Source organism: Daktulosphaira vitifoliae, unplaced genomic scaffold, assembly GCF_025091365.1.
Source record: "Daktulosphaira vitifoliae isolate Bord-2020 unplaced genomic scaffold, ASM2509136v1 Scaffold_1, whole genome shotgun sequence".
NCBI classification, from domain to species: domain Eukaryota; kingdom Metazoa; phylum Arthropoda; class Insecta; order Hemiptera; family Phylloxeridae; genus Daktulosphaira; species Daktulosphaira vitifoliae.
Genome location: NW_026099572.1, coordinates 63,631,049 through 63,653,896, shown reverse-complemented (window position 1 = coordinate 63,653,896; position 22,848 = coordinate 63,631,049). Strand labels below are relative to the sequence as shown.

The 22,848-nt window shown below is 27.4% G+C and overlaps 4 protein-coding genes across 10 annotated transcripts in view; 2 read left to right on the top strand and 2 right to left on the bottom strand.

The window, feature by feature from the left end:
• LOC126896606 (dehydrogenase/reductase SDR family member 7) overlaps window positions 1-3,797 on the bottom strand; it is a 15,942-nt gene extending 12,145 nt beyond the window's left edge. The window contains exons 1-4 of one of the 3 annotated variants that reach the window (XM_050669547.1): window positions 3,354-3,797; window positions 2,597-2,647; window positions 2,380-2,529; window positions 2,205-2,317 (exon numbers count right to left, since the gene is read on the bottom strand). In XM_050669547.1, coding sequence (XP_050525504.1) covers window positions 2,205-2,317; window positions 2,380-2,529; window positions 2,597-2,647; window positions 3,354-3,477 — 438 coding nt within the window. In that variant the 5' untranslated portion in view covers window positions 3,478-3,797. The remainder of the gene's footprint in view (window positions 1-2,204; window positions 2,318-2,379; window positions 2,530-2,596; window positions 2,648-3,353) is intronic. The other 2 variants (XM_050669545.1, XM_050669546.1) reach the window with 2 other exon arrangements.
• Window positions 3,798-4,943: 1,146 nt separating this feature from the next.
• LOC126903579 (52 kDa repressor of the inhibitor of the protein kinase-like) lies at window positions 4,944-8,734 on the top strand. The gene is made up of 2 exons (XM_050681808.1): window positions 4,944-5,361; window positions 5,973-8,734. The coding sequence occupies exon 2, from the start codon at window positions 7,479-7,481 to the stop codon at window positions 8,547-8,549; it is 1,071 nt and encodes a 356-aa protein (XP_050537765.1). The 5' UTR covers window positions 4,944-5,361; window positions 5,973-7,478; the 3' UTR covers window positions 8,550-8,734.
• Window positions 8,735-13,891: 5,157 nt separating this feature from the next.
• Window positions 13,892-18,688, top strand: LOC126903586 (uridine-cytidine kinase). The gene is made up of 7 exons (XM_050681821.1): window positions 13,892-14,202; window positions 14,265-14,424; window positions 15,252-15,348; window positions 15,420-15,565; window positions 15,617-15,714; window positions 17,230-17,278; window positions 18,372-18,688. The coding sequence occupies exons 1-7, from the start codon at window positions 14,122-14,124 to the stop codon at window positions 18,497-18,499; spliced, it is 759 nt and encodes a 252-aa protein (XP_050537778.1). The 5' UTR covers window positions 13,892-14,121; the 3' UTR covers window positions 18,500-18,688.
• On the bottom strand, window positions 18,535-22,683 carry LOC126903591 (ubiquitin-like protein 5). Of its 5 annotated transcripts, none has more exons than XM_050681847.1 (3): window positions 22,394-22,683; window positions 20,280-20,467; window positions 18,535-18,754 (listed from the first exon to the last, which is right to left on the bottom strand). In XM_050681847.1, the coding sequence occupies exons 2-3, from the start codon at window positions 20,455-20,457 to the stop codon at window positions 18,711-18,713; spliced, it is 222 nt and encodes a 73-aa protein (XP_050537804.1). In that variant the 5' UTR covers window positions 20,458-20,467; window positions 22,394-22,683; the 3' UTR covers window positions 18,535-18,710. The 5 variants fall into 5 exon arrangements, with proteins under 5 accessions (XP_050537804.1, XP_050537793.1, XP_050537835.1 ...); XM_050681836.1 differs by having other exon boundaries at window positions 22,492-22,673; XM_050681878.1 differs by lacking the exon at window positions 22,394-22,683 and adding an exon at window positions 22,338-22,360.
• Between the last annotated feature and the right edge of the window lie 165 nt (window positions 22,684-22,848).

The following is a 22,848-nucleotide window of genomic DNA, read 5'->3' as shown; positions in this document are numbered from 1 at the left end:
CACAATTTCATACTAAATTTAAAAACTATAATTAGTATTTATTCATATATTATATTTTAAAATCAAAGAACTACTAATCAGGATATAATTAAAGAAATAAGAGTTCATGTTGCTTTTAAAATATTTCACCAATTTCTCTAAAGGAAACACTATCTACAGATTTGCATCGAAGCGTTTCTTATGATAGTGATTTTAATCACTGTCAGATATCATCTATACTTATCTCATCTATGCCACGTCTATACTGTGCCTCGACCCCACTGTGCTACCGTTTTTTTTTTTGGTTTTTTTTTATATGTTAATACTTGTTTTTAATTAATTATTAATAATACCAAAATGCTGATGGAATAATGTAATTGCAGATTGGAAATCAGCAAGGAAAATGGGTTTTGGAAAGTATATTTTTGACTCATATGAAAATTCCTTGTAAACCCTTCAATTTTTATAACGCATTTGCCATAAAAGTAACAACCACTTTATAATTTATACTACTTATAAATCATAGATCAACTAATTAGGAATAATGAATGAAATAGGAGTTAAATTTGCTTTTGGAATAATCCACCAATTTCTTAAAATTAAACACCTTATACAGATTGATATCAAAGCGTTTTTTTAAGATAGTGATTTGAATCATTTTCGGATATCATCTATACTTGTCCCAACTATACCACGTCCCACTGTGCTGCAACACCACTGCGCTACAGTTTTTTTAAGTGGTTATGATTAAATGATAATACATAGCATATATTTAATTTATTATAATTATAAATGGGTGTAAACCCTTTAACAAAAATATAATAAATTTAAATTAATTAGAGTATATTAATAAATATATTTAAAAAAAAGTGAGTAGTTGTCGAATGCCTAGCAAATTTGATATACTGAAACTATTTGAATATAAAATATTAAAGGAAAATAAATATTTTTAAATATTGAGAAATCTGAATTCTTTTGATTAGTTATTATTATAATATTAATATTCGATGTTGCCTTAGATAGTAATACATTTTTTTGTGACAATTTTTCAACGATTTTCACTAAATTTATATGTTTCTAATCTACATTATAAATAAAAAATCACACATATTTGGAATATTTTGGCAATGCACTCTATAAAGTAGAGAAAAATGATTTATAATATTTAAACTAATTTTATCTTCCATTAGGTAAAGCAGACTATTGCCTTAATTATAAGGGAGGTAATAGAAATTTTTTAATAATAAGAACAATTTAATTAATTGAGATCTGAAAAATTCATTATTAAACTTCTGTAAACTGACAAAATGTGATAATATTACCTAGTGATACGGTCATTAGGGGTATATAAGGAATTTTTTTTTCAATAAAGGTGTCAGTATATATTTAGCATTGATAATAATAACATTGTTCCAAAAATAAGTATCTGCAATTATTTTGTGATTCTTTTGGTTAAATATTGTTTATATTTATTTTAGTTTTATATTAATATTTTTAATGTAATTTTTATTTTAAACATAAAATAAATTTAGCTCTCTCGTACACAATTGCCTAAAATCCAATCATTAAAGGTATTAGTATTATTATTTACCACATCAATCACACAGTGGTGTGGTAAACAAAAAATTATTACGGAAAGGGAAATAATTTATTTTTTACTTTCAAAAAATGCTTTACATCGCTATTTAAAAAAACTCCAATAAACAAAAAAAAAAGCAACAAGATTATAAAATCAAACATCACTAATTATTTTATAAAATATTTATTTATATTTTGCATATAATAAATCCAATTTGAGAAGAATTTTAAAAACACTTTGTATATTATACACAGAATTTCCCACTATGTTTCAAAATCTTTAATAATTTTTGAGCTAACTGATATTTTTCATTACTTTGTTTAAAAATAATTTAAAAAATAGAACTATGTTAAAAGCATATTTTTTATTATTTTAATCTAACAAGAAAAATAAATTTTATTTTTATTTTTTTTAAATTTCTAAATAGCCTTTGTTATAAAAAAATTTTGATAGGTTGCAAACTTTAGGATAAGTACTTAATGAGTTACAAGCACTTAATTACATAAAATGGGTATGTAATATAGATGGAATACACAGTAACAATATACACCAATATGATCTGTACTCAATCATGTAACTGAATAAATACTTATCCTTTTTATTTTAGTCATTTGTTTCATAAAATATAATGAAAATTAATTTATACTTTTCCAAAATGATTTATGACACTATCAAACCAAGAAACATGTTTTGAAACATTGGTGACATCCATTGGTAATACAAGTATGTCATTAGCACTTAATTTTCCACCACTGATTTCTAATAAAAATATAAATAATTCTAAAATTTGTTAGAAAGCTAAAAAATAATAAATATATCACCTAAACAATGATTTTTTACTTGAAGTAATTTTTCTTTATTTCTAGCAGATAATATGAGTTTAGATCCAGATTTAGATAATTGAAGTGCAATATGTTCTCCAATACCACTTGAAGCACCAGTTATCCAAACCACTTTACCTTTTAATGTATCTATCAACATATAACATTTATGTATCTAACTCAATTGGTATGATACTATGCGTTGGTGCATAGATACCATTGTGATAAACTATGTAGATTTTCCCATCATCTCTTGTGTAAGCATGAGCTTTTAAAAAGGATGTTAATCATGATCAAGACAAAACATAAAAAAGGTAACTCAAGATTGAAGTCATCAAATTATAAAACAAAATCAACAAAATTTCAAAAAAACAAATTATAAGAACACTAATAATAAATCAAAAATTATAAATATTTTTTTTGCTCATTTTTATGATTCTTTTTTAATTAACCGTAATTAATGCTATTTTTGATTTTTGAGTAATCTGGTTTGACTTCTTTATTAATTATGTACTAACTATTTCCTAATATTAAAAAAAAATTATTAATAAAAATAGATTTATCTTTTTTCTGCTATTAGTAATACATGTAAAAACTATGAAATATATACTTCTTTAATACATAGTATCATATGGTAAAAAACCATTGAACTTAATTTCCTTGAAATTTAAAAAATAGTAACTTATAGCTCTTGCATTGTAATATGATGATTCATGTCAAAAATTTCATAAATACCTTTTTATATATAAAAAAACACAGTAATAATCTTCAAAGCCTATTTCACAACTTTTGTTGTTATAAGTATTTTCAAAATTCAATGATTGAACTTTCAACTTTTTTACAGCAAAAATCAAATTTTTTACAGATTTTGTTCAAATGAGACGTTTGAGTATTGATATAATAATATTGATGAGAAATTTAAGAAACTAGCTAATCACAAACACATTAATAAAATATAGGTATAAAATTCTTACCGAGCTTATTGCTAAACATGTTGTACCACCACAGTTCAAAATCAGAGTCACCAGTAAAAAATAAAATGAAATACATAAAAAATTTTATCACAAAAAAAAATCCTATCAAACTTAAGAAACTCATAGTGTTGTATTTAAATAAAAAGTCGAAATAAAAATGTTTTATAGGCAATACATTAATATAATTTATATTATAAAAAACTCTAGCAAACGATAAACTATAAACTGAATTAAAATAACTTATGTTATAAGAAAATTAAGAATGATTTCATACATAGAATATTATATATTATTTATTAATATATATTGTCACAGCAAAAATGTGGATGGTTTTTATATTATCAATATCACTACATGTTAGGCATTTCAAGGTAATTTAGGAAGACCTGATAAATAAATAATTAACGCCCATCCATTAGTAATTTTACACAAATGGATCAAAGAATGTGATTGGACAAATCTTAGATGACAGCTATCATATAATTTCATTCAAGATAAAAACACCAGTTTAAGTGGACGTTCTAGTGAAAACGATACGCATACAACGCTCCAGAGATGGCGTTGTGTTCCATATCGGCGGTAAGGTCACACCGTCAGCCCCACTACCACCTGTAGCATCAATGTCTTATGAATCGTTGTAAATTGGTCCAGTGTTGTTGCAATCATGGTAAAGTGCATAAGAAGTATACTCTATTATAGTCCGCATTTTTATCGTATTACACGCATATTAATCGCCTTGTGTTTTTATCCATATGGATACAATCGACAAAACACGATTACTGTCGAATGCACTTTAAAATTACGTTTTTTTCAAATTGAAAACTCTGATATGACATGATAATAATTCATTATTTTAAAATTGTGCATCTATTAATAAATATCTACTTTTTTTTCGTCGCCTTAATTCCTACTACTTGGGGTCAGCCACCCTTATCCTAATCTTCCACTTGACACGATCTCCCACATCCTCTAAGCTCACATCAGCTGTCCTCATATCGCATTCAATAACATCTCTCCATCTCTGTTTTGGTCTTCCTCTACCTCTTCTTCATTCAACATTCATTTCTACAACTGTTCTTACGGCTTCCGATTATTCTCTTCTTATAACATGACCAAACCATCTAAGTCTATTTTCTCTCATCTTATCCACGATTGACGCTACACCTATACTCCTTCTTATATACTCATTTCTTATCCTATCTTCTCTAGTGACTCCATTCATCCATCTAAGCATTTTCATCTCCGCTACACTAATTCTCTGCTCTACTTTCTTGTCAACCGCCCAACAATCTGAACCATACATCATAGATGGTCTCACTACCACACACATCGATAGTCCTTAGGAAAAACTGTCCAAGTCAAAGTATCTAAATATATAAAATTTTAATATGGCACGCCTATAGATGTTAAAAAATGTTGTCGTTTAAAACGAATTGAACAAAACTTATTTGAATTGAGACTTTCATTTGAATTTTACTTTGTATTTATAACTATCTCAAATATTGTACACCTTTATTATTTTCCTTTTCTCATTAATGCCCACTTTAGAACCTCTCTTGGTACTCTATTATATGCTTTTGTAGCGACTATGGAATGATCGAGAATCTTCGCGACGGATAGGCAACACAAAATGCATATACGCGCGAATGTTCTCGATCGCTCCGTAAGAGAATCTTCTAGAACTCAACACAATATAAAACGACGCGACGTAACAATAACGTCAATCAGTTAGTTAGCCAGTCGTCAGTTAATCGATTAAATAGTTAAGTACACGTAGTGCTTTAATATAATTTTTATATAAATTTTCTTAGTGTTTTAAACAATAAACCGTCTACATTTTTTCTGTTATATAAATTAGTGTTTTTATTTATTTTAAATCAATAAGTGAAGCACTAAAAATTAGTGACCTCGACAAAGGAAAAATGGTAGACAAAACAACACCAGAAAAAGCAGATAATATCAATATAGTTGATTATATAAGTACAAGATTTCAAGAACTCAGAGAAATGTTAGGAATTAGATATATAATAATTAGATTTATAATTTTTATTAATTAACTATGTACGGGTGTATTGTTTAAGGGGAAGTGTTGATACTATTAAATAAAACACTGGGTACAGTATTATTATTTAAGATAACAATTTAATGCATTTTTACTTATGATAATATAGTACAAGGTCAAAGGGACAAATTCCTTTCTCGATTATGTTGTTTTTTTCAATGCAGCCTATTGTAACATGTTTACAGTTTAGTCGTAGTTCTGAGGGGGGGGGGTTGAATCCCCCCCTCGGAACCTTTTAATAGTTAATAAACTGAACTTTAAAGTTTAATAATTTACATAATAATACAGATAACTCTCTAAACATATTTATATTGTAAAATATTATATTATTTTATAATCCAGAAATTGTGTAGATACGAATTCTAATGGCGTATACGTCATTAGCGATTAATTGTAAACGATTGACAGACGACGATAACATGTTGAAATTTGGAATTATTATCTGTATTACCGTTTTTCAAAGAACGTTATCGGTATTCAGTATCTCCAATAATAATATTATTAATAACTTTATTTTATACAACAAAATCGTTTATTTTTTTTTTTTTTTTTCATAGTTGTATGTACATGTTATCTTGTACCGCCTGCTTGAGCATTGCTCAATTGAGCAATGCGAATTTTACTATGTAAGGTGTAACTCTGTGTTGAGACGTCCTATGAACAAAGTTATTAACTATTAAGTGGTGATATTTCTATTGGAAATTAATATAATACTCGTATTTATTATAATTTATTTATATTTTCTATAAAATGTCAACTCGTAAGAGCAAATGTGCTAATACTTTAACAAACTATTTTAATAAAAAAATAAAAACAACCCATGACGGAAATGAAGTCTGTACTTCAAGTCCAATATTGACTGCAATCACACCAGGTACAACAGAAAAATCTAAGAGTGATGTAGCTGATATTGGTTGCTGCTTTGATCAAAAGGTTAGTGATGAATTAAAATATAAGTTACTTTCTAATGTTTGGATTCCTGATGAAAAGTTTAAATTTCCTATATCAGGAAATAGAAAGTTAAAATTTCAATTAAATTGGATTAATCGATTCCCTTGGTTATGTTACCCTAATATGCAAGGTTCTGGAGCGGTGTGCAAATATTGTGCTATATTTTACCACAATTTTACCGGTAAAGGTGCACATCAAAAACCCGGCGTATTAGTAACAAAACCATTCAATAAATGGAAAAATGCAATTGAAATTTTTAGCACGCATAAGGACACAGAGTATCATAAAAACAACGTTTTTTTTGCTGAGAATTTTATTTCCATATATTGCAACAAACAGTTACATATTTGTCAAAAAATTGATTCGGCACGTGCTAATCAAATAGTTGAAAATAGAAAAAAATTAACACCAGTTATTCAAACAATAATTTTGTGTGGTCGTCAAGAATTGGCTCTTCGTGGTACATCTGATTCTGGACCACTCACTTTAAATGAGCCAGTCCAAAATGATGGTAATTTTAGAGCTCTTTTGCGAATGCGAATGAACTGCGGTGATAAAATGATGACTGATTGTATTGAAAATGACGCATTTAAAGCTATGTATTTAAGTCCTACTATTCAAAATAATTTAATTGATATAATTGGAAAAATAATTCAAAATTGTTTAGTGGATAGAATCAATAGGGCAAAATCATTTTCAATTTTAGTAGACGAGACGACTGATATATCGCGAATTGAACAAATGTCACTTTGTATTCGATATATCGATGAAGATCCTGAACATCAATTCATTTTACGTGAAGATTTTTTAAAATTCGTGTCGGTAGAAAATACGACTGACAAAAATTTAGCCAATATTATTTTAGGTAGTATTAAATCTCTTGGAATAAATCCGAAGTATATGGTAGGACAAGGATACGATGGGGCGGCTGCAATGAGCGGAAATTTCAAAGGAGTGCAAGCAATTATTCGAAAAGAATATCCGACCGCGCTTTACGTACACTGTAGTGCTCATTCTTTAAATTTGGCTCTCTCTCATTCCTGTAGTATTCAACATATTCGTAACTGTATTGGTACCGTCAATTGGTGGGAAATTTCATTAAAGGTTCAGCAATGCGAACCGAAATTTTAAAAAAATACATCAAAGAACAATTTCCTGAGTCTAAGTGGACCAAACTTACATCAATGTGCGAGACACGTTGGGTAGAAAATCACGACGGACTAATAAGATTTACAGAAATTTATAAGGCAATTGCTAATACATTGGAAGAATTACAATTCACTCGTGATATTGAAACGTCATCAAAAGCATTACAATTTGGAAAATCTATTATAACCAGTGATTTTGTAATAAGTATGGTCTCAGCATCTATACTTTTTTCCTTAACATTGCTACTGTGTAAGAATTTACAGTCTGTAAATTGTGATTTGACCGAAGCAATAGCGTATGTTGATATTGTGCTACACGAAATAAATGATATGCGAAGTAATATGGATAATACATTTTCCAATATTTTTAAAAAAGCTGAGGCTCTTATAAAATCAATTGATTACGAAGAATGTATAAGAATACCTAGAGTTATTGGACATCAAAAAAATCGAAGTAATATTGTCGTGAATTCACCTGAAGAATACTACCGTATTACAATAGATATTCCTTTTTTTGACGACTTCATTGAACAGCTTCAAACAAGGTTCAATAATCATAAAAAAATAATTTCTTCATTGCACAAGTTATTACCAAAAACATGCGATAAATTTGAAATTGATTTAAATGATTTTGAAATATATTCAGAATTTCTGGATTTAGAAGTACTGCCACAAGAAATTAAACTGTGGAAAAGAAAATGGACTGACGAACTAGATGTAGACCGTCCAAATTCGGCTATTGAAGCGTACATTAAATGTAATTATGAATATTTTCCAAATGTATCTTTTCTTTTGAAAATATTGGCTACATTACCAGTTTCGACTTCTACACCAGAGCGCTCATTCTCTACTTTGAAAAGGCTAAAAAAATTTTTACGAAATTCATTTGGTCAAGAACGTCTTACAGGTCTAGCACTTTTGAGTGTGCATAGACAAATTAAAATAAATCCAGACGATGTGATCGACAGTTTTGCAAAAGAAAAAAAAAAGACTGATAGACTTTGTGCTATAAAAATGTATTATTTTAAAATTTAAACTGAAAAATGACTCATAAAATTTTGTATTGTATTGTATTGTATTATAATTTTGTATTTTAATTTTAGTATATTTCAAAAGGTAAATTTTGTAAAATAATGATAAAGGTAGGTCATAACATAAAGTATAATATCTTGTGGTATAACCTAACTTAATAGTAAGACAATTTTTTTTGGTTTATGTTATGTATTAGTATTTTTTTTAAATTATTTAAAAACATATAATTTGGTTAAAACCCCCCCTGAAAATTTGTTCTAGCTACGGCCTTGCTATCCGTCACCACCTGAGTAGTGTAGACCAATCGCCCACTGATCATTTATTTTTAAATATTTTCTAATGAATAAATCTGTATATTAATATCTTTTTTAACTTGCAAGTTCCCGTTTGGACTGATATGTAACACAAAAGGGTAAACAAGCATTATTATTTATATAATTAAATAAAAAATACATAATATTATATTCTTTTGAATAAAAGTTAACAAACAGCGCTGTCCAGCGGACTTTTTTGCAACTGACAAACGGTACTAAAGCTGTAGCGTAACGCTACAACCACTATTGTAGATTATTTTGTCCACTAATGCTGCCCCTATCGATTATATTTTTAAAATATTGACTGATGATGGTGCGGCGTGCGGTGTGGCTTGATATGTCGTGGAAAACGTTATCAATATTTCTTAAAATAATTTCATTTACACGTGCGGACAAATTTTATTATGCCGACACTCAATGTTTGAATTGTTATTACTTTTCAGAATTTTAGCTGCGATGCGAAATCGAGAAGGTATTAATTTTACTATGAAGTATTTTTTTTTTGTGTCTTTGCAAGTGGGCTTTTTATATATTGGCCTGTAACAACAACGTGGTTTGCCACTTGCATAACGACTAGCTATAGTAGCAAGGGTCGCCACCACCTAGGCAAGGTGTCACACCTATCAGATATAATTACCGGACCATAGGTGGAATTTAATTTTAAGTTAATTAAAAGTATAATCTAAGTTAATATGTCGTTATATGTATAAATTAATATAATACCTCGTGGTTTATTAAACACAATTATGACAATCAAAGTTGTATATGGTTGATATGTAAAACATACCGTAGCCCGTGTCTAGATTAAGGAATAGGGATAAAATACACGCGAGTAATTAAGTTACTCGCGCAATAAAATTAATATTACAGTTGAAATTAATAAAGAAATTTAATTGTTAAAAAAAAAAGAAAATTAAGTTAAACATGGACAAAAATGCGAATGCATCAAAAACCATGTCTACAAATAAAGGTAATACAAATAAAATAAAATATTTAAACAAAACAAACGAGTATTATTACAAACATCACGGACGGTATTGGAACACATCCGTTACTGTTAATCGGAAGTTAATGAAAAACACCAGGAGCGGTCTGGACACTCGCTCCTTAGCGTTGGCTAGAAGAAAAGGGAAACACGTGCTCTCCACACATAAACAAAATTAAGTTAATTTACAATAAAATAAAATGAAATAAAATAATTAATAAATTATAGCTCATTACATAAATATAATATTAAAAAAGAAAACGATACCCGGTCTCCGAAGAGACCCATCCGNTAAAAAAGAAAATGATACCCGGTCTCCGAAGAGACCCATCCGATGGTCTGGATGCTTCGTTGAAAAGACCTGGCCGTTCGCCATTGGCGGCTCTACTCCATCATTGAAAAAAGAGTGTCAATAAAACAACAAATGTGTGCACCCTAGCACGGTCAATGACAGAAGTAAGAATAGAGAAGAGTCAACACCGATCTAACGGCAATTTCAAATCGATAACGGCCAGTCTTTTTGGAAGGGATCAATACTGATAAACAATTCGATTTTAATTATATTTCTCTTTTATCGCCTTATCTAGCGGTCAGCGGTAAAATAATGNACGCCTTATCTAGCGGTCAGCGGCAAAATAATGAGTGGTTGACACCGCTGTGTCAGAATAAGGTTCTTTCATGCGATAAAATAAATAAGTAGACATAACAAAAATCATAAACGGTCCACCTTCGAATTTGTGATGTTACAGAGTTACATCTGCAATTATAAATGTATTGCGAAATTGTCTACGAAGTCCTAGATCTAAAACCATTGTTCGTTCTCCGTAGGTCCTTATAATTTGATTGTTTGCAGTGTAAAGTACTCGAGTTGAAATGTTAGATTTGTCTAAGTTGTTAGGTTTTATTATTGAAACTTCGGCTCCACTGTCAACTAAAAATTTTTGATTAGATTTTTTGTCTAGGATTTCTAAGCAATGAGAGTCCCTCCGTGTCTCGATTGTAGGCACGGAAGGCATTTTTAGTTTTCCGTTTTGATTGCCGGTTCTGTGGTCCATTTACATGGTTTAACACATTTTTGTGCCTTACCGCGAAATTTGTAATGGAAATAACATAATGGTCCTTCTGAGTTGTAACGTGACCGAGATTTTGAACGTGAGTGGTATTTCTTGAATAAGTTCGTCTTCGCTGTAATTGAAGTTGCTTAATTTGTTGTTGGAAATCCACTAGTTTATTTTCTATATTATCTGGTTTTTGTTGTTCTTGTATCTGGTTCACTGTGTTTATAGAGTCATCAACTACTCGGTCGGCCATTTCTGCAAGTTCGTCGACAGTACTAATGAGTGGTTGACACCGCTGTGTCAGAATAAGGTTCTTTCGTGCGATAAAATAAATAAGTAGACATAACAAAAATCATAAACGGTCCACCTTCGAATTTGTGACGTTACATCTTTTATTACTTTTTCTCAGTTCTCATCGAATCGATTTCTTTCAACGATATGTCACAAATTGTATCTAGCCGAAGGCATTACCCTTAAAACTGAAAAAAAATTTCCTCGTTCTCCGTAAATAGGGGAAACCTCCAAAAAAATTATAAATTTAAAATTCGGTAATTTTCAACATTTTTTCAATTTTTTTCCTTAAAATTGTCATAACTTTTGGAAAATAAATAAATAGAAACAATTTTTTTTTAAATCTGACCCTTCGCCCGCCCACAGGGGAGATTCAAAATGACAACTTTTTTAACTTAACTAATGAAAGTGTTCCGGAAATACTGACTCTTTTATATATATTCAATTAAAGTTGATGTAATATAATTTATTATAAAAAAAAAATGTTGGACTTTATTTAGTTTTCATGGTGAAAACGGACATCAAAGTTAATAAAAAAAAAACGATTTTTATAAAAAAATTCTTTTTTATATTTCTATACATTTTTTAAAAATGTATGAATCAATACTACTTTTTTATGACAAATACTATTTTTATACCTCTCTCATTTGACATTACTATGAACAAAAAAAAAAAAATCAAATTATAGATTGACTTTATGGTGAAAATGGCTACCGTATTAACAAATATGCTATTCTTGTGTTATAATTCTCGGTTTTATATTTTATTTTATTTTGAAATACCTTACGAAGGTTTTTGAATTAGAAATAAATTTTTAATTTATTTGATTTTTATCTCATTTAGATTCAATAACTTCAATGAATATATTGTGACTCAGCCCGAAATTAATCAAGAGTAGAGTCACAACAAAACGTGGCCTCTCCCGTTAGCCAGATCCCAGAGTGGGATTCGTTGCCCAGGCCGTACCACGTAGAATTGGGAGTAGGACTTTACTATGAGATTAGGTTATGACAAACACACAAACATACAGATACAAACATTAAAAACAAAATGACCTGGTAAATCAGGCCTTTTTCGTTTTTCCGGGGCAATCCTTTACCAGGTTGGCAAAAGTACGCATATCCGCAAGGATCTGTCCATGTTTGGACAATGCTTTTTCGAGGGCGGCTATGTCCTCACCGGCATATCTCTTCTGCCCATTTGCTTGCGGCGACATCGTTGGAGTCACCTGTGGGAAGAGTGTTGCAGCAGGTGAGTGATCCATGTCTAGGACCTCTACCTCAGGACTTGTAGGCGATAACTCCTTTCACTTCATACGAATCACCTCGTCCTTGTCGAAAGTTTCAGGACTCCGATCCACCAGATCCTCCCAAACGAAACATCTCTCGTGATGGACTCTTCATCGCTAGTTTCATCGTCATCTTCTATTCCTGCTTGTTGTTTTGCAAGGTGACGCAAAACTCCAGATACCCTATAAATCGGCTTCTATTAATGAAGCAACCTATAGAGTTAAATCTTTTCTCAAGAGAGATAAACCTTCCAGTCGTTGATCATCTTCTCGAAGTCGACCACGTTGTCCTTTGTAAATAATCGCGTCAGCCAATCCACTTCTTCTTCATGCGGCTTCTCCCGCATTACACTAAAAGAAATAATAGGCCCACGTGTTTGACTCGCCACGCGTGGGACTTCGCAGTCGCTTGATGAACGTAGCGAATCCCAACGTAGCAGGAGTGAACCCGCTACGTTGAATCCGGTTTTGGAACCTTTCCCACTCACACCTGCCGCCCCACGAGGCTCTGATAACTCTGGAGGGGGGTTGGGTTGGGTTCACCCAATCCAACGCTTGTAGTGTCAATAGTGTATGGAAATTACCACTTAGCTCTAGGCTGCACTCGTGTATGAGGACGAAACAAAAGATAGATACAAAGTAAGAATAGGTACTTGAAATGTTGGAACATTAACTGGTAGAAGTAGAGAATTAGTAGAAGTATTGAAGAGGAGAAAAGTTAACATTTGTTGTGTGCAGGAAACTAGTGGAAAGGGGAGAAATCGAGGGTTTTAAATTAATAATATAATCAGGGAAGTATAGTACAAAGAATGGTGTAGGTATAATAAAGGATGAGGAAATGAAAAGTAAAGTAGTACCTGCGGGAATAGTGCTGCAGTAGGTGAGTGGTCCGAACCTAGGATCACACTGACTCTGTAGCGCAGCACAACGGAACACCTCTAATTCTACTCCTCGTAAATTTTACTATGTAGCTTAAAATATTTTTTCTTTAAATTTCTTCCAACATTCTGAAAATGCAAATTGTTTAAGAGATTTTGATGATATTTTATCTGAAATTCCAGACTCTTCCAACAAAAATGTTAAAAATATTATGTTTTCTGAAAAAATCCTTTTACATTAAAAATGCCTTTTCCTAATTAAACTGTTGACTATAGAGATTTCAAATTACCTGAAAAAAATATTTTAACTTTTTAACTTGCATTGATTCTTATGTATACATATAACCAATTATTTGATACAATGGTTTTAGTAAAAAGTCTGGTATAATAAATTAATTCCTTACATGTGGTGTTACTGTATTGAAGCAAGTTTTATTTATCAGTAAATCAAAAAGTGCACCATTTGGTTTTAACTTATCTGATCATGTGTTGTTGTCAGTAAACTGATAAAGAATTTTTCAATTACTTTTTTAGTTGTACTTAATTATGAAATCAAAAATATTTTATCTGTGACAGTTTTTTTAATATTTCTTTAAAATTATCTTTAATGCATTTAGTACTAACAATTAAGTTCAAAAATCAAATTATTATATGAATTAAATGATTTCTAATAATAGTTTAACATAACTATTATATTAAAAACCATAACAAGATTTAGCAATAAATAATTATATAAAAATAAATTTATACAAAAGTAAAAAATGAATAGTTCCTATATAACTAAAACAGAAATTAAATCCCCTTTTTTGATTGGAGTTGCTGGTGGTACTGCTTGTGGGAAGGTTAGTCATTTTGTAAAACCTTTTACTGACAAACTTTAAAGCTTAAAAAGACAATTTTACAGTCAACAGTGTGCAAAAATATAATAGAAAAACTTGGCCAAACAAATTTAGATGAAACCAGGAGACAAGTTGTATCAATTAGTCAAGATAGTTTTTATAGAGAATTAAATGCAACAGAAAAGATCAAAGCTGCTAAAGGACAATTTAATTTTGATCATCCTGGTAATATCTTAACTCAGTTTTCATACAATTGAGATAAATTAAATTTTTTTATAAACTAATGTACAGAGAAAAAATAGAAAAATTGTGTATGTTAGGGGCTATGCATAATAAGTTATATTCAAAATACATGCTATTGAATTAATAAAATATTCTCCTTAATGTTTTAACTAAAATGTTTAAAACCTAAAAATGAAAAATATATTAAAGGTAAAAAAGAACAATGGTGGTAGTCAATTTTTTTTTTCATTAAATTTATTGTTTAAATAAATAAATAGTCTATTAGAATAAATATCAAGTAATAAATAATTAAAGTGTTTATTTTGTATTATTTTTACAGGAAAAAAATTTATCAACTTCAATTTATTTTCTTGAAAATTTTATAGAAATAGACTACTACCATTTTTGCCAAGTACCCTTTACCTATTAAAGTGGTAATTTAATTGTACCCCAACATTGAAAAGTATATTATATTTTCTAATGGCATAATACATGTAAAATATTTATATATATGAAAATTCTATAAAAAAAAAAGTTTGTTTAGTGATGTGTAGTTAAGAGTATTTTAAGTAAATAATATTAAACTATATCTAAAAAGTTTTCTTCGAAATTACTTTTAATTTAAGAGAAACTTTGTGGTCATTAGTAAATCAATCGCTCTGTAAAAATTTGTATTTTGGAAAAATTTTTTAGGAGTAATTCCTGTAAATTATGCATATAACTTTTATCATATGTGTTTCATCACTGCATTATTTTTCAGTTAGAAAGATTTAACTAATATTAGTAGTTTATATTAGTTAAATATAGTTAAGTCTAATATTCTATTTTAGATGCATTTGATGAAGTTTTTATGTATCAAACAATGGCTGATATCCAAGCTGGTAAGACTTGTACGATACCTGTTTATAACTACAAAACTAACTCAAGGTAGATCAATTTTACAATACTGACTTCATGAGTAAACGTCTTTAAAATTACTAATTTTTTAATTATTTTAGAAACAAAGGTGAAGACATTGTAATATATCCAGCTGATGTTGTTATTGTTGAAGGGATACTTGCATTTTATTTTCCAGCAATAAGAGAATTATTTCATATGAAATTATTTGTGGATACAGATTCAGATACTAGATTGGCAAGGCGAGGTAATCTTCATATGAAAAAATTATCTTGTATTATACTAATTAATATTTTAGTTCCTAGAGATATTAATGAAAGAGGCAGAGATTTGGAACAAGTTTTAAACCAGTATATGAATTTTGTTAAACCTGCATTTGAAGAATTCTGTTTACCAGTAAATATGACCTATATAGTATTAATGTGATTTTATATACAATGTTTTAGAAAACCCATTTTTCAGAAAAAATTTTTAAAATATAAATTTATTCTAAAGACAACTATCACAGTTTTTCTTTTTTTTTAAACTAGGTTTGACATTTTTAAAAGTCTTCATTAAATTAATATTTCAAAAATATTCTTACCTAATTAATATTATATTAATTTATAAAAAAATGTCAGACTTTCCAGAACACTTTCAAAAGTTAAGCTGAAAAAGTTCTACTTTCTATATGCATTTTTCAGATTTGAACGCCCCCCCCATATATTGTGAAATTTAAAAAAAAAGTATGTCGAATGAAAGATGTATATAAATACTACTTCTCATTGAAAAATTGTATTGATCCATACATTTTTTAAAAAGTTGTAGCATTTTAAAGTAAAAAATGTAAAATATAAAATCGAGAATTTTCATACAAAAATAGCATTTGGTAGCCATTTTCACTATGAAGACAAAATAAAGTCTGAAATTTTTTTTTCATGATAAAGTATATTACATTAGCTTTAATTTAAGATATATATAGAAGTGCCAGAATTTCTGGAACACTTTCAAAAGTTAATTATTTGTGAAAAAATTGTCATTTTAAATCACTCCTTGTGGGCAGTAAAGGGTCAGATTTATAAATTTACCAAAATGATAGGTAAAGATATAAAGCATCTATAAAAAAAAAAATTATATTGATATGTTCATTTTTGAAAAAGTTATGGCAGTTTTAAGTAAAAAATTTGAAAAAATTTCGAACATCATAGTAAAAATAATACCTTCTCAGCTTTGCATCTAAGCTAAAATAAAAGAATTGTGATAATTAAACTTTGGGAAGTTACTTACTTTGTATATCTATAATACTAAAACTATTTAACAATGTATTCTATTATGTATGTAGAATTTAAAATGATGTCAGCATGGGTAAATGTCGAGATTGTCAATCTAATATTCCTAAAATATTGTTTTAGTAGGGTCTTTTAATAACTAAGCCCTAGTAACACAATATATCTAGGAAAAAAAGAAAAACCTACAAATACAGTTTTACTTCGCTTATCACCCATATTAATGATCCATTTTGTATAAAAATATAGCAATAGGTTTTACATAAACAAATTGTCTATAAGAGATAGAACCATTTTGTTTTATTCAATATGCCCCATAGTCTAGATTTCAGAAAGGAGGCCTTGAGAAATGATATTTTATGAATTTTTTTTTCTTTCAATAATTTGGTTAAGGTAACTTAAGCTGTCCTCTGTACTATTATTGAAATCACACTAATACTGTGTGCAAGCGCTTAATGTTAATTAAATTATTAAATTCAATTATAATTTATTTGATTATAATTATAAAAAAATTGCTTGTTTATGAAAATATAATTTTTAAGGATTAATGCTTATCTTAACTTTACATCTCAGCTTAAAATTTTAATTTTTAAGTGTTCAGCATGTTTTTATTTTTTTTTTTAATTTTAATTTTATTTATTTTCAGACAAAAAAGTTTGCTGATATAATAATTCCGAGAGGAGCAGAAAACTTTGGTAAAGCTCATTAAATAATTTAAATAATTCACAAGTATTTCAAAATTTAAGGCTAACTTTTTATAAATAAAATTTAGTACCCAATTAACAGTATATACATTTTAAAAAACCTAGCACAGGGGGGTCACAGCACAGTGGTGACATGGCATAGTTTGATCAAGTATAATGATATCTGATTGTGATTAAAATCACTAACAAAAAAAAAAACGCTTTGATGCAAATCTTTAAATAGTGTTTAATTTTAAAAAATTGGTGGATTATTCCAAAAGGTACATGCTAGTTCCTTATTAATATCCTGATTAAGATAAAGTATGTTGAATTATTAAAAAGGAATTATTAAAAAATATTATTTCTCATAAAAAAATTGTGTTGATCCATACACTATTCAATAAATTATAGCATAATAAAGTTAAAAAATGTAAAATACAAAATTGAGAATTTTTACACAAAAATAGCATTTGGTAGCCATTTTCATCGTGAAGATAAAACAAAGTGTGAAATTTTTTTTTCATGATAAAGTATATTACATTAGCTTTAATTTAAGATATATATATAAGTGCCAGAATTTCTGGAACACTTTCAAAAGTTAATTATTTGTGAAAAATTTGTCATTTTAAATCCCCCCCTGTGGGCAGTTAAAGGGTCAGATTTATAAAAAAAAATATACTAAATGAAAAGTAATGATATCATGCATCTATATAAAAAAAAATTATATTGATTTGGTTATTTTTAAAAAAGTTATAGCAACTTTAAGTAAAAAAAATTTCAAAAATTAGCGATTTTTAAATATGTAATTTTTTTGGAGGTTTCCCCCATTTACGGGGAATGACGGAAATTTTTCCAATTTTTAAGGGTAATGTCTTCGACTAGTTACGATTTGTGATCTTTTGACGTATCATTGAAAGAAATTGGCTCGGTGAGAGCTAAAATAAAGTGATAAGACACAAAAAAAAACACATCATAGTAAAACCAAAACCTTTTCAGCTTCGCATTGAAGCTAAAAATCACCAATTAAAATTTAAAATTAAAATTATCAATAGTATAAGAATTGCATTTTTAAGTGTTATTTATTTATATGTAATGATTTTGATAGTTGCCATTGATTTGATTGTTCAACACATCAGAGATTTATTAAACAGTGAACAATGCTCTCAACATGAAAATTCTGATGGAAGTATTCCGTTATCTAGTGTCAATAATAATCCATCAAGACTTCATTAACCTCAATTCAAGTAATCACTTTTAGAAGAGAAGAATTGAAATTAATATTTTTTGTATATTTTTAATGTTACAAAGAGTAGTACAATAAACATGAAGGTAAAAATGTAACTATGAAAAATATTTTGTATAAGTACAATATATTATGTATAAATTATTATTCTTGAAAAAATAAAATAACTTAGCAAACAATTTGTTTACATCAGGTTTTTCTTTATTGATAATATAATTCAATGTTCATTCCATCATGAATTTCATCTAATATATAGTTATATGTAAGGTCAAAAAAAAAAATGCCATCGTACCAACTATAAGTTAAAGAGAGATTTTATAATATTATTTAAAAACTGAAGTTTTAAACATATTTAAATATCTTACAGTAAAAAATATATAATTAAACATGCTTATATTACTTATTCATCGATAAATTTATCTTCTATTTAACAGATGTTTAGCTAAAAAAGTTGTATTATATCATTAAAATGACATGATAAAATAATTAATCTTATTGATTGGTAAATTTTGACTAGGATTAAAACGTGTTTATTATACATATTTATAGTCTGTACTACTCAACCAAATTATAAAAATTAAAATAACTATTGCTTGAAGAATAACCGTTTTTATAAAAATTATTGATCGCTTTTAACTTGTATTATTAAAAAGTTAAATATATTAGTTTTAATAATGAATTTTAGCAATGACCATAAAATCCCAATTAATGAATTTGTATTTATTTTTCAACTTTTCTATTGCATTCCTTATAATAATTTATTTGTAATTATTTACTCTTTAGTAAGTTTTATATTTAATTTATACTTTAAATTATATTGTTGATTTTGTAATTTATATTATATATATATTTTTTTTTTGTTATATTCAATTCTCCATTATTCCCTGATACTTGCTTATCTATTTATTTCTTTGTATTCATACCTTTGGTTCTAGAACTCACACTGCCATGTTGTGCTTCAGCCTGTACTTAATTAATTTAACACAACAACCCACCATGTCTCATTATACGTCCAATTCATTCATTTCTTCTATTATTGATACTACTTCACTGAGTTCTATTTTCAGACAATCTTTCTAATAATATCTATGTCTACAGAAGTTTTTTCCTCTTATATATGCTAATATTTCTTGAAGTAAAACAACTTTTTTTCGTTAAATACTCTCTTAACTTGGTATATTTGCTTTATTACTTACATTTTGCTTCTACCATCTTCACTTATTATGATTTCCAAGAATTCAAACTTGCTCTATAAATGATTGATAATATGGATTTTAATGTATAAGTTTAAAATACTCTTTCATATCACCTTAAAAAAAATTGAAATTGTATGTTTGTACATAAAATGGCAATAGTAACAAATTAACCTCTAAACCAAGCTGACAATATATATCTTTAAACATGAATATAACTTGCTCTTATTATAAACTTGTTAATATTTATGATAACTTTAAATAACAAATATTGAGAATTTAAATAAATTAAAAGTAAATATGCTTTGAATATAGACTAAAAATATGCAGTAAAAATTTTTTTTTAACTTTCAGAGAAGTTAAAAGATTTTAAATCATTAAATAACATTTTTTTTAATTATTCTAAAAATATTAGGAATCATAAAATGAAACTATATCCTTTTAATGGTGTTCCATTAAAAGGATGAAGTCAAAATACATGTTAAATAATTACTTCACTAAAATTAAAATATCCAAAGATCATAAAATTGGTTCTTTCTGTATAATGATGTTAAAATCTTAATATTTTAAAGGATACAATCTTGAAGTCTAATGTGGTCCTTGAAAATTGTGTACCACTTTTTGAGCATTATTTTTTCCCATTTTGTACCTGTTTGTGCCGCTATAAGTTTTTTTAAATCGCCAATAGTATCCTCAGGATTACATTTAACTCGGACTTTTTTCCCCAATCTATCATTACAAATAACTTCAATCATGGTACTGCTTCTATAATACAAAAATGAATAAACTTAATCACAAATATTTACTCATAAAATTTAATTAAAACATTTTTTTCGATTATTACTTGTATTTAGATGCAACAAGCTAAATAAGACCAAAAGTTTGTATCTCAAAACACGTTTTAACCTTACATAAGAGTTACACTGTGTGGTACTTTATTTGCAGTCTTTAGGTGAAGATAAGAAAGAATCAATCTTTAGGAACAAGGAAAAAAAAAGGTTGAGTTCACTTACAACCAAAATGTGTTATACTATATTTTATATCACAATCTTTATTTTAGGCTTTAGGGGATGTGTTACAATCATGAAGAGAAAGAGTAAACTATTACAAATAAAGCACCATTTAAAAAAATTAAAACAAAATTTTTTTTGATGTTTTTTTACTTAAATTTTTTTGTTATTAAAATAAAAAGCTTACTTTTTATTTTTTGAAAATTATTAAATTAATTTAACTCAATATTAATTACTGTAGGGATTATATCTATAATTAAAAATTAAATATTTTCAAAGAAAATAAAAATTATTTCATACATTTTTGTTAATAATTTATTCTAAATTTATTAATTAATATTAGAAAAAAAAGTTAGTACCTATGAATTAAAACATAGTAATGTTTGTCTTTCTGACATTTTTAATAACATTCTTCACTTTATCTTAATGATAATTTATAACAGCTTGATACCCAGTATTATGTAAATTACTTTTTTTTACTTATATATAATATTTATAACTATGAAATTTACTTGAATTAAATAACATATACCAATAAAAATTCTAATGAGACTTCACTAGAGAGCACAATTTGAAATTCATAATGATAGAGATCACAATAAAATTTTAACTAACAAGTTATCATAAAAACTTTTTGTACCTATTTTTTACTTATCCTAAACTAATTATATTCCAAAAAAAAAAGTCAACAAACATTTATATATTAACATAGCACTGTCAATTGAGGAGGCACATACCATTGTACTCTGTCAATAGAGAGCATAATTATAAATTAACCACTGATTTCAATTGATTAATTTAATTAAATTGCAAAATAAAAATATAAAAGTGAAATTGATAAAGAATAAATATATCATGATAAATAAACATAATTAAATTAAATAGTATTATTTGTGTCTTAATTATCTTTAGGCGTCTATACTGGATAATTGGTTGGAAAACCTCCCACCTAGGAGGAAGGACATAAAAAATAATTTAATTTTAACAAAATAAATAAGAGGTAACATTATTCTTTTATGTTAAACCCCCAGTATAATATTAGAAATAAGACACTAAACGGTAGAGCAAACTTTAAAAATACCGATCAAAATAGAGTAACAAGTAATTTTTGTAAATTACCCTTAAATAGTTAATTGAAATTAAAATAAAATTACTTTTGTTTCAATAAATAAATTACACTAAAATTATTTTATAAATAGTTTTGTTACTATAACATATAATTAAAATTAAGTTACTACTCTTCAATGTTGATATCTTAATCTTACTTTATAAAATAAATTAAGTGGTCAATTTATAATTTAGGCTCAATATAGAGATCAAATTATATTAATGATAAAATAATGTTATAAAAAATAGGTTATGACATTAATATGCATATATTTAGTGTTCAGTAAGTTAGGAAACAAGTTAATTGTTACAATGAGAATAATAGAAACAGTTTTCTTACTTACTGAACGCGCTACATATATATATATATATATATATTGTGCTATCTAGGAATATATTATAATAATTGTTTAAAAAAATTTGTATAAAATGACTTTTACTTTTAAAAAGATAAGTCACATAAAAAGAAAATTAGAATGAATGCAGCCAATTATGAAATTGCAAAATCGATACTTTACTTAGTTTACCAAATTAAACTTGGACAAAATTTTAAAACTGAAATTTCAGATCTTACTTCTTCAAATTAAATATTCAAAATAAATTGTTGCAAATCTTATAAATTAATTTTATTAAAATATATGTAGTGTTTCAAAGTCCGTAATGATTATTTACCTTTATAATAATAAAAATAAGAAATAATATAATTTAGGAAAATTTATAAGATTTCAAATAATTTAGTCGCTTCAATAATTTATCAAAATGATAATAAAATTTAATCGAATGATTAAGTTTACACCTATACTCTTTAAATGTTTTGCTATCAAGCATCAAGCAACCGACATAATATGCATGATACCATAACACATAATATGTTAGATAAAAAGTCCAGCACAGTGGAGACGTAGCATAGTTCGGTCCAGTATAGATAATATTTGACAGTGATTAAAATCACTAACATAAAAAACGCCTCATTGCAAATCTGTAGATAGTATTTAATTTTAAAAAATAGGTGAATTATTCCAAAAGCAC